Here is a 14,591-nt window from a genome sequence, read left to right on the forward strand (position 1 = left end):
GTTTTAATCTTTTTCTGGTGTAAAATCATCCTCACTGTCGCCGTCGCTGCTTTCAGAATCACTACTTTCAGAATCGCTGCTTTCAGTTTCGGATACAGAAATATCCGATTCATTATCGTCCACCATGTGCTTTTGTAGCTCATTCATTCTTTTCTTCGATATCTCCATATCTTCTGTTGAAAAACCTTCAAATTCAGAATCACTGCTTGATAGCATGAAACTCCTCTCCATCTTCAAAGTTGGAAAAAATTAACGCCGCAAAAAATGTGGAAAAGAATCTTCCAAAATTCACTGAGTTCAAATATCACGCCAAACAATGTGGGAGACAATAACTCAACTGTTTGCAAAGTGAAATCAGGTGTTTTAACGAATGTACTAACAAGATTTGGGGTCAAATATACATTTAAATAACAATGGGTACGCTCGGCTGGCTACGGCCGGGTTAGTCCTATGAACCAAAAAATTTTTCGGCCGGCTACAGCCGGGTTAGTAACAAAAGGGTTAAATATGAAGTTGACTTTCATTTATTGCACAATGAATATAATTTTGTGGACTATTAAAGTCAGATGTAATGTTTTTTTTTCTGATTTTGAATACAGTTGGAATAATTTCTGTCAGTGTTTAAACATTTGTTTAGGTTTTTTTTTTTCTCTCTCTCCTAACGAGTTTGCCTTAAGTTACAGATGTTATTGATGACTTTAATTTGTTTTTAATGCTTAAAGCAAAGAATTAATTTTCGCATTTTGTTAGGTCTACATGAAATTCTGAGAAAGGTATAAGGTAGTTGTGGGATGTGCTAGAAACAACAGCTAAATCTCCCTTAAACAGCACATCTTTACGTTTGAAAACATTTTCAATATTTTTTTTTTTTTTCCTGAAAAGGTTTCACCCATCACTTTTAAGTGCATAGTGCCAAAATTGGTCCAGAGGGTGTGGGATTAGTGAAAAAAAAAATCATAAATTTTCAAAAATTTTTTGTCATAAAAAGCTCATCCCCATCATTTCCAAGAGTATGATGCAAAACAAACTGGAAAAATCTCCGTCAAAACATAGAAAATTCAAAACTCTGCCATTTATAGCCATTTTTAATAGTCTATCAAAATGTTATTGAAATGGTGTTATGTTTCCAAATCTCATGATTTATTTACCTCCAAATAAATAAGTAACTATATTTGGGATGTCATATCTTTGAAACTGAGGTGATAATCAGCTTCAAATTACACAAATTAATAGTCATCATGGTATAGTAGTTGCCTTTATTTTTATCAGGTTCTTGGAAAGAAAACTTTTTTTTGCCAATATTCTAAATATTTAGGCTTATTTTGTTGTGTGTAACAAATGGTCAATCTTGCAGTTTTTTCAAACCTAACTAAACCCATAACTGCAAGCCACAGGAATTTGAGTTTTGCCACATTTGTAATAGGTATCATCATCATCATCATCATCGTTTAACGTCCGCTTTCCATGCTAGCATGGGTTGGACGATTTGACTGAGGACTGGTGAAACCGGATGGCAACACCAGGCTCCAGTCTGATTTGGCAGAGTTTCTACAGCTGGATGCCCTTCCTAACGCCAACCACTCAGAGAGTGTAGTGGGTGCTTTTACGTGTCACCCGCACGAAAACGGCCACGCTCGAAATGGTGTCTTTTATGTGCCACCCGCACAAGCCAGTCCAGGGGCACTGGCAACGATCTCGCTCGAAAATCCTACAGGAGCCAGTCAGGCGGTACTGGCAACGGCCACGCTCAAAATGGTGCATCTCATGTGCCACCCGCACAAGAACCAGTCCAGGGGCACTGGCAACGATCTTACTTGGCTTGCCGGGTCTTCTCACGCACAGCCCATTTCCAAAGGTCTCGGTCCGTAGTCATCGCCTCGGTGAGGCCCAATGTACGAAGGTCTTGCCTCACCACCTCAGCCCAGGTCTTCCTGGGCCTACCTCTTCCACGGGTTCCCTCAACTGTTAGGGTGTGGCACTTTTTCACGCAGCTATCCTCCTCCATTCTCACCACATGTCCATACCAGCGCAATCGTCTCTCTTGCACGCCACAACTGATGCTTCTAATGTTCAGCTTTTCTCTCAAGAATACCCGTCAGAGTGTAAGTATCTTGAGAGAAAAGCTGAACATTAGAAGCATCAGTTGTGGCGTGCAAGAGAGACGATTGCGCTGGTATGGACATGTGGTGAGAATGGAGGAGGATAGCTGCGTGAAAAAGTGCCACACCCTAACAGTTGAGGGAACCCGTGGAAGAGGTAGGCCCAGGAAGACCTGGGCTGAGGTGGTGAGGCAAGACCTTCGTACATTGGGCCTCACCGAGGCGATGACTACGGACCGAGACCTTTGGAAATGGGCTGTGCGTGAGAAGACCCGGCAAGCCAAGTAAGATCGTTGCCAGTGCCCCTGGACTGGTTCTTGTGCGGGTGGCACATGAGATGCACCATTTTGAGCGTGGCCGTTGCCAGTACCGCCTGACTGGCTCCTGTAGGATTTTCGAGCGAGATCGTTGCCAGTGCCCCTGGACTGGCTTGTGCGGGTGGCACATAAAAGACACCATTTCGAGCGTGGCCGTTTTCGTGCGGGTGACACGTAAAAGCACCCACTACACTCTCTGAGTGGTTGGCGTTAGGAAGGGCATCCAGCTGTAGAAACTCTGCCAAATCAGACTGGAGCCTGGTGTTGCCATCCGGTTTCACCAGTCCTCAGTCAAATCGTCCAACCCATGCTAGCATGGAAAGCGGACGTTAAACGATGATGATGATGATGATGATACCTATTACAAATGTGGCAAAACTCAAATTCCTGTGGCTTGCAGTTATGGGTTTAGTTAGGTTTGAAAAAACTGCAAGATTGACCATTTGTTACACACAACAAAATAAGCCTAAATATTTAGAATATTGGCAAAAAAAAGTTTTCTTTCCAAGAACCTGATAAAAATAAAGGCAACTACTATACCATGATGACTATTAATTTGTGTAATTTGAAGCTGATTATCACCTCAGTTTCAAAGATATGACATCCCAAATATAGTTACTTATTTATTTGGAAAAATTAGGCAAAGTTTTGACCATTCAAATTGTAATATTTCTTAAAATAGTCACCCAAATTTCACAAACGAGGTATCAAAATGTTTTTTTTAATGCTATACAAGAAAAAATACAATAGAAATTACATTAAAAAAAATTCATAGTGATACTTACTTATATGCACATATGTATCTCTTAGTCTCGGTTTCTTGCTTTGTCGTTTCCTTTCTCCCCCCTTTCCTTCTCTTTAGCTTATCTTGCACATAGTTTTCTTTCTCTTCTATTTTCTCCTATAGCCACAATTTCCCCACGTCCTTATAATAAGCTTGGTTTTAAGTGATTAATTTATTTTTAATACTTTTCTATGATACTCATTTGTCCCTATCTTAATTCTTATTTTTAATTACTTGCTCATTTCATTCCTTATAAGTTCTTTTTCATTCTGTGTATTCTTTTTATACTTGTTTCTATGAGGATGGACAATTTCTAATTTTTATTCAATTCACCTTAATATTTATTTATTTCATTATGGTCAATTACTTTCATCCTGCAGATTCCCATCATTTTGAAAGGAAATCACCCAATCAGCTTTAAATGTTTATTTGGTGAGTTGGTAATAGTGAATACATATAAATATTTTAAACTATTGCATTGTTCTGGATACTCATGACTGCCTGATAATTGGTTATGCGAAACTCTGAGTTACAGTTATTGAAGTCTTTTCAACTTCAATAAAATACAATACTATTTTACTCTACCTTTGATATTTGAGTACTATTTTCTCCCCCATTTTTGCACCTGTCTGCCCACATGTGTGTGTGTGTGTGTGTGTGTGTTTATTTATATATATATATATAAGGCACTTGGACAGTGTAGGAGAGAGAATACTGATGTCATAGGAGAGAAATGGGTTCACATGGATGATGGCATGCTTGCACTAAATGAGGCTGCAAAGAAAGAGGTCTGGAGATGCCACTACGATAGATTGCTTAATAAAGAGAACGAATGGGAGGAAGAGAGTCTGCCGTATGTCGACCCCACAAAGGGACCAGCTATCCGAGTTGACAGTACCATGGTAGATAAAGCAATTAAGAGTATGAAGACAGGGAAAGCCCCCGGCCCATCAGGAATCACTGCAGAGATGCTCAAAATATCTGGCAGTGTCGGCTATAGCCTAGTCACACGTATTACGAACCAGGTGATACACGAAGGAGTCATACCCAATGACTGGTGTAGCAGCACCATAGTCAACTGCTACAAAGGTAAAAGTGACGCTTTAGATACAAATAATTACAGAGGCATCAAGCTGTTAGATCAGGTTATGAAAGTTACGGAGAGGGTCATAGCCCAACTAATTAGGGAGCGAATCAATTTAGATGAGATGCAGTTTGGGTTCGTGCCAGGTAAAAGCACCACCGATGCCATATTTCTAGTAAGACAGCTGCAGGAGAAATACCTAGCCAAGGATAAACCTCTGTACCTGGCTTTCGTTGACATGGAGAAAGCCTTTGACAGGGTCCCCCAATCCCTTATCTGGTGGTCAATGAGGAAACTCGGGATAGAAGAATGGTTAGTGAGAGCTGTGCGAGCCATGTACAGAGATGCTGTCAGTAAGGTGAGGGTTGGAAGTGAGTACAGTAATGAATTCTGGGTAGAGGTAGCGGTCCACCAAGGTTCTGTCCTCAGCCCCCTCCTATTTATCATAGTCCTCCAGGCGATCACAGAGGAATTCAAGACAGGATGCCCCTGGGAGTCATTATCAGAACTAGAGGAGAAGTTTCAGGTGTGGAAGCAAGGACTAGAATCGAAGGGCCTTAGAGTCAACCTACCTAAAACCAAAATCCTAATAAGCAGGAAGGTAGATAAAACACAAACCCCTTCAGGTAGATGGCCATGCTCAGTATGCAGAAAAGGAGTAGGTAGTAACTCTATAAGATGTACCCAGTGCAAGCTATAGACACATAAGAGGTGCAGCAATATCAGAGGCAGGTTAACTAGGAAGTTAGTTTTTGTATGTGGCAGATGTTCAGGTGCAATAAACACTGTAAACAAACAGGAAACAACTTCTGTCTCATTCCAGGGAGAAAAACTAGAGGTAGTTGATAGCTTCCGCTATCTGGGTGACCAAGTTAGTAGTGGGGGAGGGTGCACTGAAAGTGTAGCTGCTAGAATAAGAATAGCCTGGGCAAAGTTTAGAGAGCTCTTACCTCTGCTGGCGACAAAGGGACTCTCATTCAGAGTAAAAGGCAGATTGTATGACGCATGTGTATGAACAGCCATGCTATATGGCAGTGAAACATGGGCTGTGACTGCTGAGGACATGCGTAAGCTCGCAAGGAATGAAGCCAGTATGCTCCGCCGGATGTGTAATGTCAGTGTGCATACCCGACAGAGTGTAAGTATCTTGAGAAAAAAGCTGAACATAAGAAGCATCAGTTGTGGTGTGCAAGAGAGGCGATTGCGCTGGTACGGACATGTGGTGAGAATGGATGAGGATAGCTGCGTGAAAAAGTGCCATACCCTAACAGTTGAGGGAACCCATGGAAGAGGTAGGCCCAGGAAGACCTGGGCTGAGGTGGTGAGGCAAGACCTTCGAACATTGGGCCTCACCGAGGCGATGACTTCTGACCGAGACCTTTGGAGATGTGGTGTGCGTGAGAAGACCCGGCAAACCAAGTGAGACCTAAATTCAAGGCCTCTGCCAGGGGTGTAGCCAGCCCACTTATGCGTTCCTTTCCTACATTGGACACTAAACTTTGCTTGCGAAGACTTGTTGAGGCAAGTGAAATCGAACTAAATTTGACGACTGGCACCCGTTCCAACGTTGTCTCCTTCATTGAGCACGAAACTCAGCTTGCGAAGACTTATTGGGGCAAGCAAAAGCAAAATCGGGATAGCACCTGTGCCCAGCGTTGCCTTTCTGGCACTTGTGCCCGTGACATGTGTAAGGATTTTCGAACGAGATCGTTGCCAGTGCACCTGGACTGGCTCTTGTGCGGGTGGCACATAAAATACACCATTTTGAGCGTGGCCGTTGCCAGTACCGCCTGACTGGCCTTTGTGCGGGTGACACGTAAAAGCACCCACTATACTCTCTGAGTGGTTGGCGTTAGGAAGGGCATCCAGCTGTAGAAACTCTGCCAAATCAGATTGGAGCCTGGTGTTGCCATCCGGTTTCACCAGTCCTCAGTCAAATCATCCAACCCATGGTAGCATGGAAAGCGGACGTTAAACGATGATGATGATGATGATGAAGGCGCTTGACTAAAGTGTCATGCAGTAAACTAGAACTGATGACAACATGGCAACAATATCAATTACATATGTACACAACCATACATGTACCTATCACACATACAGTTATAAACATACATATACACACATACAATCCATATATACATACATGTGCACATATGTACATTTATGAATTAGGAAACTGTATTTGTAAATGAATTAAATATATCTAAACAACATCTGTGAAAGTCATAAAACTGTCATTACAATTAATTAAAAATTTTCTACAAAACGTACCTGATGTAAGGCATAAAAGATTATAGTAATCCAGTAAAAGTATACAGGGAAAACTCCAGGTTCTGTCTGAACATGACTTGCCATATAAACAAGACCTGCATATGGTATTGACATTAGAAGCCTGTAGAAAAAAAAAAATACGTCAGCAAATTTGGACACACCCAACAAGTGACTTCCAGTAAGCATGATTCCATATATAAAGTAAATTTTTTAATTTTATCCTTGTGTCTTGCATCAGTTGGTTGATCAATGTAAACATAGATCTTCCTTTCAAACTTTTGACAAAGTAGATTTTCAGAGCAACAACTAATGTACTACATCACGTTTATTTTTCCAATAGAGACAAATAAAACTTAATTTTCATATTTGTGATATGGTTGTTACTGGAAGTGGATTGTCACGAAGTTCAGAACTGGTTTTATATTGCCTTCATGCCATGTTGCTTGTTGCTCATTGTAATCTTGTGTAGACTCTTGGTGTATATTTGAGAAAGGTAGTATCTAAAAGGTTTCGATAGAGCAAGTCAGAGGTACAGAAACTGGCTTTTGTTTTGGAAGTAAGTGCTTAGATATGTAGTCATGAATTCTAGTGAGAACAAAGTTTAGATGGTAAATATTGCTTAAAACAACAAATATTTTTGGTCCTGCATCAGCTGGATATGTGCAAATAAAGGGCAGGAAACAATACTGATAAAACTAAGTCTCTAAGCAAGACTGTCTTAATTAGTAGAAAGTTTAGGCATTAAATTCTTCACAGAAGAGTCATATGTGAACCTGACTTCAGAGCAGCGACAGAGAGAAAGAGAGTGGGGGAGAACAAATAATCTTTCGGAAGTCAAGAAGAAGGATATTGAGCCTATGTAAATGAAAATTTTTTTGTATCACATGAACTTGAATTAGGTGATGGGTACATTAGATTTTATATATGTGCGGATGGTCATTTGATTAAAGTCAGTGACTTGAGTGTAATAAAGCAGATGTGATGACTTGTTTTTCTTTAAATCTGCTAATTGTTTTTGCTATTGATTTGGCAGGGTGGAACACATTTTCTTATTTCTTTTTCTATTTTATTGATGTGGCATTGGTTAGATATGTTTGAATTTTGCCTCCAGTTACACCATTCCAGTTATGCTTCTGATCATGTTCTTGTTGTTGCCCATATATAGGCCCACAATTTCCATATCACAAATACTAGTAATTTAAATTAGTATTCCATATACATAATAATCAGTGGTAAAATGTCTTAGCTAAATGACAACCTAAACATAAGAAAAATTAAAATTCACAATGAGAGTGCTCTAACACATGCAACTGCATGTTAATCTATTCTAAAATATAAAGGGGCGTTAACAACGCACATAAATATTACTACAGCCCTAATCTGAAAACAAGTTGTTTAAAACACAAGATCTGAACTCATGTAAATATTAGAAGGCAGACACACTGAGATAGAGTAAGGGACAGCAATTCTAATTTGCTGTTTGTCGTTGAAGCCATATTTATGTTACAGCAAATTTCATTTTGGCTGTAAATGTTGATTTGAATAATGGAAGATAAATAGGCAAACACAAGCAAAAGTAATTGAAGGAGAACATTAAGATGTAGTTACTGCTTACTATTAACATCATAACTAACATGGAACTCAGATATTTCAGTAATTAAATTTTAGCTTATTTTCTACACTAGAATGATTAAGGTAGTTTTGCTTACAGTAATTATTATAGCTGGTTGTTTATCCTCTTAATAATTACTCAATAAAATAGAAGGTTTATAAATTATCAATCACATTAACTGAAACAAGCAAAACTATGTCCTTTGCTCAGAGGCATAACACAATGAAGTATTTATGTTTGAACTTGTTACCATGTAGACATTAGACCAGTCTTTTAACCTCCCTATTATTGTTACTCTGATAATACATTGTCATTAAATTTGAAACTATTTCATATTGTAATATGACTTTCTTTTACTGTTTTATGATAATAATTTTAGTATACATGGAAAAAATTTTTATGTTTGGATAAAGCACAACAGGATGAATGGCAAGAGAAAAGACTGAGTTTACAATCTGTACCTAGTAATTCATTATATTAATATCAGAGTCATTGTTCTTAATGAAAAATGAAATGTCCATGAAATCACTTGTACTTTTTTTTTATGCCAAGAAATGCAAACAGAGAAGCAAAAACCAAAGATATGAATTTTAGTTACCAACTTTGTAATGCAATACTCCATTCATTAGTCTCATTAAAATGTTATTGCAACAAAATAGTACATATAATTTATAATCTTTAAAGAGATTACCTGCATGGAAAAGCTTTCAAGTAAATATCCATAGGTCTAGGACCATTTGTATAGCGGCTGATTACAAGTGGAAGAATTATCTGGATTGGTATGAGAGGAATGGCAAATAATGCTAACAGTTCTTTTGGAATACCTGCTTCAATCAGTTTCAATCCTGTCAAAGTATCACAAGCGGCAAAACCGATCTGAAAGAGAATGTTAAGGAAAACTTACAGGTGAAAATAGCCATTATATATATATATATATATACATACTACATCATCATCATCATCATCATCATCACCATCATCTTCATCACCACCATCATCACTGTCACCACCACCACCACCACCACCACCACCATCATCATCATCATCATCATCAATTAACGTCCATTTTCCATGCTGGCATGGGTTGGATGGTTTGACTGAGGACTGGCAATCCAGATGGCTGCACCAAGCTCCTATCTGATCTGGCAGAGTTTCTACAGTTGGATGCCCTTCCCAACATCAACCACTCCGAGAATGTAGTGGGTGCTTTTTACGTGCCACTGACATGAGAGCCAGTCATGCGGCACTGGCATCAGCCACATTCAGATGGTGCTTTTTACGTGTCACCGGCACAGGGAGCCAGTCAGGCAGCTCTGGCAGTGACCCACACATGAATCAATAGTGCTTATCATGATTGTGATTTGATTTGACTGTAAAAACCCATGTAATTTACGTACTTATTATCGCAAAAATAAAAATAAACTTTAGGGGATGCATAAACTAAATGAGTAGATTATTTCCAGAATTTTTTTGAAATCTTTTTTGTTGCAAAAAGACGTACCAAACGTAAAAATTCGGACCAGAAGTTTTCTCGTTTAACGTAAGAATAGGTTTTAGAAAAAATAATGGCTAAAATATGAAGTTGACTTTTATTTATGCTGGACAGTATAATGCTTACTTTTTCTGTATAAATTTACTAAAACCATTAAATAGTTGACTACTTCTTGAAGTCTGATGTTCATGTTGGTAAGCACAGTTCGGGCCATATTTTACATTGCTTGGAGTTTCTACCTATCACAATGGAACACCATTGACATACATAATGATATGGATATTCCTGACTGAAAAAATGTAATGATATGGATAATCTTGATTGTATATTTTTATTTTTGTCTATTTATTACTAGGCACAGTTTTAAGTTTGTTGTACTGATTATGCCAATTTCGAATTTTGACTCTATTGTCACATTCAAATTCATATTCAATATATTTAATTTCCCCTTCACAGTAAACAATTCATAAGTTCTGCCCATACTGACAATAACAGTAATGGCAAATTTTAAAATTTGCTTGACATTTTATAAGTGTGAAAGGGATTAATATTTTGACATCCGTATCAAAGGTTTCAACAAGAATAGGCAAGAAAAGAATTCTGTTTACATAACCAGTTTGATCAGTCATCTTCCTCTGTCAGCTGAGTAAAGTGTCATCCAAGCTGATGTTTATTAGTAATTAAGCTTAATCCGCAACACCTGTGCATATTTATCAACTATGTCTTTGTTGGTAATTCTTATCAACAACTTTTTTCATATTCTCGGCATTCATGACCTATGTTTCACTACTGGGCAACACTACTGTTTGTACACAAGTATCACACAATTTGAGAGAGAGAGAGAGAGAGAGAGAGAGAGAGAGAGAGAAAGAGAGAGAGAGAGAAAGAGAGAGAGAGAGAGAGAGAGAGAGATAAAGAGAGAGAGAGACAGAGAGAGAGAGATAGAGAGAGAGAGAGAGAGACAGAGACAGAGAGAGAGAGAGAGATTTTGTTATAAAGTGAGGTAATAGCTATCTGAACATTTTCAAGCTGGCTCTTATTCTAATAATTATACTTTTAGAACATCTTCTACTGCTAATTAGGTCACCTATATAAGAGAGACTATCTACTACCTCTAAGGATCCTTCTGGTCATTTCAGAAACTCTATTTCCTATGTTCTTAGGGTTTATTGCACCTTCCTGTGACTCTACTGCATCTCATATGTCCATAGCTTGCACTGGGTACATCTTTTCTACATATCAAACCTAAAAGGATTAGCAGTTTGTTTTCTTGTTCACTATTACTTCTACACATTCAGCTACAATAACAATGTCAACAGCATAGAAGAGTTCCTAAGAGCAATCAGCCTTAAACTCCTCTATTATGGTTTGAAGGATTATGATAAATATAAAGAGACTGAAAACCAAGCCCTGGTGAAGTCCTACCTGTTCACTAAATTCATTACTAACTCTAACCCCTGCCCATAGCTTGGACTTCTTTCACTAGCTATTTCCCTACTCATATCTTCTACAGCAACTACCAGATTGAAGAAGGAAGGATCCTGTCAAAGACTTTTCCAATGTTGGCAAATGCCAAGGACTGCAGTTTACTTTTGGCTAAATCACCTTACTAGAAAGTATATCAGGAGTGCTTCTTCCTGGCACAAACCAAACTACATCTCTCATCTAAGTTAAATCTCTTCCAAAATAATTAAACATAACACTTCCATGACCTGGTCTAGCAATCTTTATACCAATTTGAAATGACCTCTCTCTATGCAACCTGATTATTTATTGAAGTGACTTTGTTGTATTCCACTCTACCAGATATTGCAAGCATCTCGGCAGTAATTCCTGATGGACCAGGGGCTTGGTTTCTTCATACCTTTAACTGCTTTATCTATCATACTGTTGCCAACTATAATAGCTGGTCCCTTCATCAGCTTCACATTAGGATGTCTCTTCTTTTTGAATGTGTTCTCCAAAATAAGTAGCCTTTCGTAATAACAGTTCTCAGTTGCTCTCATTCTCCAAACCCTTCCACTCTTATGGTTTTGTCTACTTCACTGTTCCACCGCTCTTGGTCTGGCTGGAACTTTGTATCAGCCACATGTTTAGCCTTAAAACATGTACAGGGAATTAACAAGCAATTAAAAAAAAAACCAAAAGCATAAATAAGAATATTTATCAAAAAATATGAAAGAATGCTTTTATGTGCAGAAATTGCTGGCTCTGTTGCTCTCTAATGTGTGGCAAAAAGAAATCCTCTCTAAGGAAACTGAATCCTTATTTTATGAGTGACTTAACAATAGATTCCTAAAATTATATCTGCTGTGTTGTACTTGTCAATGTAAAACACATGTGGTTACTAGTCATAAGAAATGAAGAGAAATCAATATTGCTAACTCCTAGCAAACCTGGTTAAACTAATTCTTTATGAGATATTCACATGACAAATTGTCTGTATACTTGTGTCAATGGTACCATTTACTATCCTCTCATCTTCCATAAACTTGAGAATATCAACTCTTTTCTTCTCTTTATGAATGTGTGTTATCACATACACAAAGCAATTTTATATAGATGATACTCAAATTCATCTGCATTGTCAAAATCCATTGATTAATTCATTAATAAAACAGCTCACTTCATCAGTGTAAAACCATTATTCTACCCATTAAAGGAGAGTTGGAAATTTATTAAAGCTCAGTAACATGAAGTGTAACTTGTTATAAAGAAAACCTAAACTTGTGATAATATTTCATGAACAATCCCCAACATAAAAACCACTCTCATTACACATGCTAGATGACAGTTCCTCATTGCCAGGAAGCTACCCTTTTTAATGTAAAATTGTAAAGAATATGGAATTTCTATACTTATAACATTCAAATTGTAAAGAATATGGAAAAGTGAATTTTTTAAAACCCCCAAATATTTTCGTTGAGAACTGGTGACTAACAACAATGCTCAAGTACATGTTTCAATCATTGACTGTTTCTCTCCTAACACTTGCATAAGATATTAAACAACCATTCAGTCTGCAAAACATTAACCTTAGAAAGATTTTACCAAATGACCCAATAATAAATTGGTTCCCCATACCAAAAAAATACAGTGTACATGAAGGTATATAGTATCCAGAGCCTCTTTTTCTTTATTATAGTTTTTAAAGCAACGATAAGGTGTGCACTTGAGAACCTTTAAATAACAATCGTCGTCGTTTAACGTCCGCTTTCCATGCTAGCATGGTTTGGACGATTTGACTTAGGACTGGTGAACCAAATGGCTACACCATGCCTTTCCTAAAGCCAACCACTCAGAGTGTGTAGTGGGTGCTTTTACGTGTCACCCGCACGAAGGCCAGTCAGGCGGTACTGGCAACGGCCACGCTCAAAATGGTGTATTTTATGTACCACCTGCACAAGAGCCAGTCCAGGGGCACTGGCAACGATCTCGCTCGAAAATCCTACGAAGGCCAGTCAGGCGGTACTGGCAATGGGCACGCTCAAAATGATGTATTTTATGTGCCACCCGCACAAGTGCCAGTCCAGGGGGCACTGGCAACGATCTCGCTCGAAAGTCCTTACACATGCTGCGGGCACAAGTGCCAGAAAGGCGTCGCTAGGCACAGATGCCATCACAATTTCGCTTTTGCTTGCCCCAATAAGTCTTCGCAAGCTGAGTTTCGTGTCCAATGAGGAAGATGACGTTGGCATGGGTGCCAGTCGTCAAATTTTACGTAACTTCGATTTCACTTGCCTCAGCAGGTCTTCGCAAGTGGAAGTTTAGTGTCCAATTTAACTCTATTTCGATTTCACTTGCCTCAACAGGTCTTCGCAAGTGGCGTTTAGTGTCCAATTTAACTCGATTTCAATTTCACTTGCCTCAACAGGTCTTCGCAAGTGGAGTTTAGTGTCCAATGAAGGAAGGAAGGTACGCATAAGTGGACTGGCTGGGCCTTAGATTTAGGTCTTACTTGGCTTGCCGGGTCATCTCACGCATAGCATATTTCCAATTGGCAGAGTTTCTACAGCTGGATGCCCTTCCTAACGCCAACCACTCAGAGAGTGTAGTGGATGATTTTACGTGCCACCAGCACGAAGGCCAGTCAGGCGGTACTGGCAATGGCCACGCTCAAAATGGTGTATTTTATGTGCCACACGCACAAGAGCCAGTCCAGGGGCCCTGGCAACGATCTCTCTTGAAGGTCTTTACACATGCTGCGGGCACAAGTGCCAGAAAGGCAACACTGTGCACAGGTGACTTCACGGTTTCGCTTTCCCCAAAAAGTCTTTGCAAGCTGAGTTTCGTGTCCAATGAAGGAGACGACGTTGGCATGGGTGCCAGTCGTCAAATTTAACTCGATTTCGATTTCACTTGCCTCAACAGATCTTCGCAAGTGGAGTTTAGTGTCCAATGAAGGAAGGTACGCATAAGTAGACTGGCTGAGGCGTTAGATTTAGGTCTCACTTGGCTTGCCAGGTCTTCTCACGCACAGCATTTGGCAGAGTTTCTACAGCTGGATGCCCTTCCTAACTCCATCCACCCAGAGAGTGTAGTGGGTGCTTTTACGTGCCATCGGCACGAAGGCCAGTCAGGTGGTACTGGCAACGGCCACGCTCAAAATGGTGTATTTTATGTTTCGTGTCCAATGAAGGGGACGGCATTGGCAAGGGTGCCAGTCGTCGAATTAACTCGATTTCAATATCAATTGTCTCAATAGGTCTTCGCAAGTGGAGTTTAGTTTCCAATGAAGGAAAGTACGCATAAGTGGACTGGTTGAGGCTTTAGATTTAGGTCTCACTTGGCTTGCTGGGTCTTCTCACGCACAGCATATTTCCAAAGGTCTCGGTCAGAAGTCATCGCCTAGGTGAGGCCCAATGTTCAAAGGTTGTGCCTCACCACCTCATCCCAGGTCTACCTCTTCCACAGGTTCCCTCAACTGCT

General features: G+C 39.4%; 1 protein-coding gene across 2 annotated transcripts in view; it reads right to left on the reverse strand.

Moving 5' to 3' along the window:
- Positions 1–14,591, reverse strand: part of LOC106867337 (acetyl-coenzyme A transporter 1-like) — a 91,493-nt gene that overhangs the window by 25,981 nt on the left and 50,921 nt on the right. For both annotated transcript variants that reach the window (XM_089364263.1, XM_089364262.1), the window contains 2 exons: positions 8,862–9,046; positions 6,559–6,679 (listed from right to left, as the gene is read on the reverse strand). In XM_089364263.1, the coding sequence (XP_089220389.1) occupies positions 6,559–6,679; positions 8,862–9,046 (306 nt within the window). The remainder of the gene's footprint in view (positions 1–6,558; positions 6,680–8,861; positions 9,047–14,591) is intronic.

Source organism: Octopus bimaculoides, chromosome 16, assembly GCF_046866305.1.
Source record: "Octopus bimaculoides isolate indiv1 chromosome 16, ASM4686630v1, whole genome shotgun sequence".
NCBI classification, from domain to species: domain Eukaryota; kingdom Metazoa; phylum Mollusca; class Cephalopoda; order Octopoda; family Octopodidae; genus Octopus; species Octopus bimaculoides.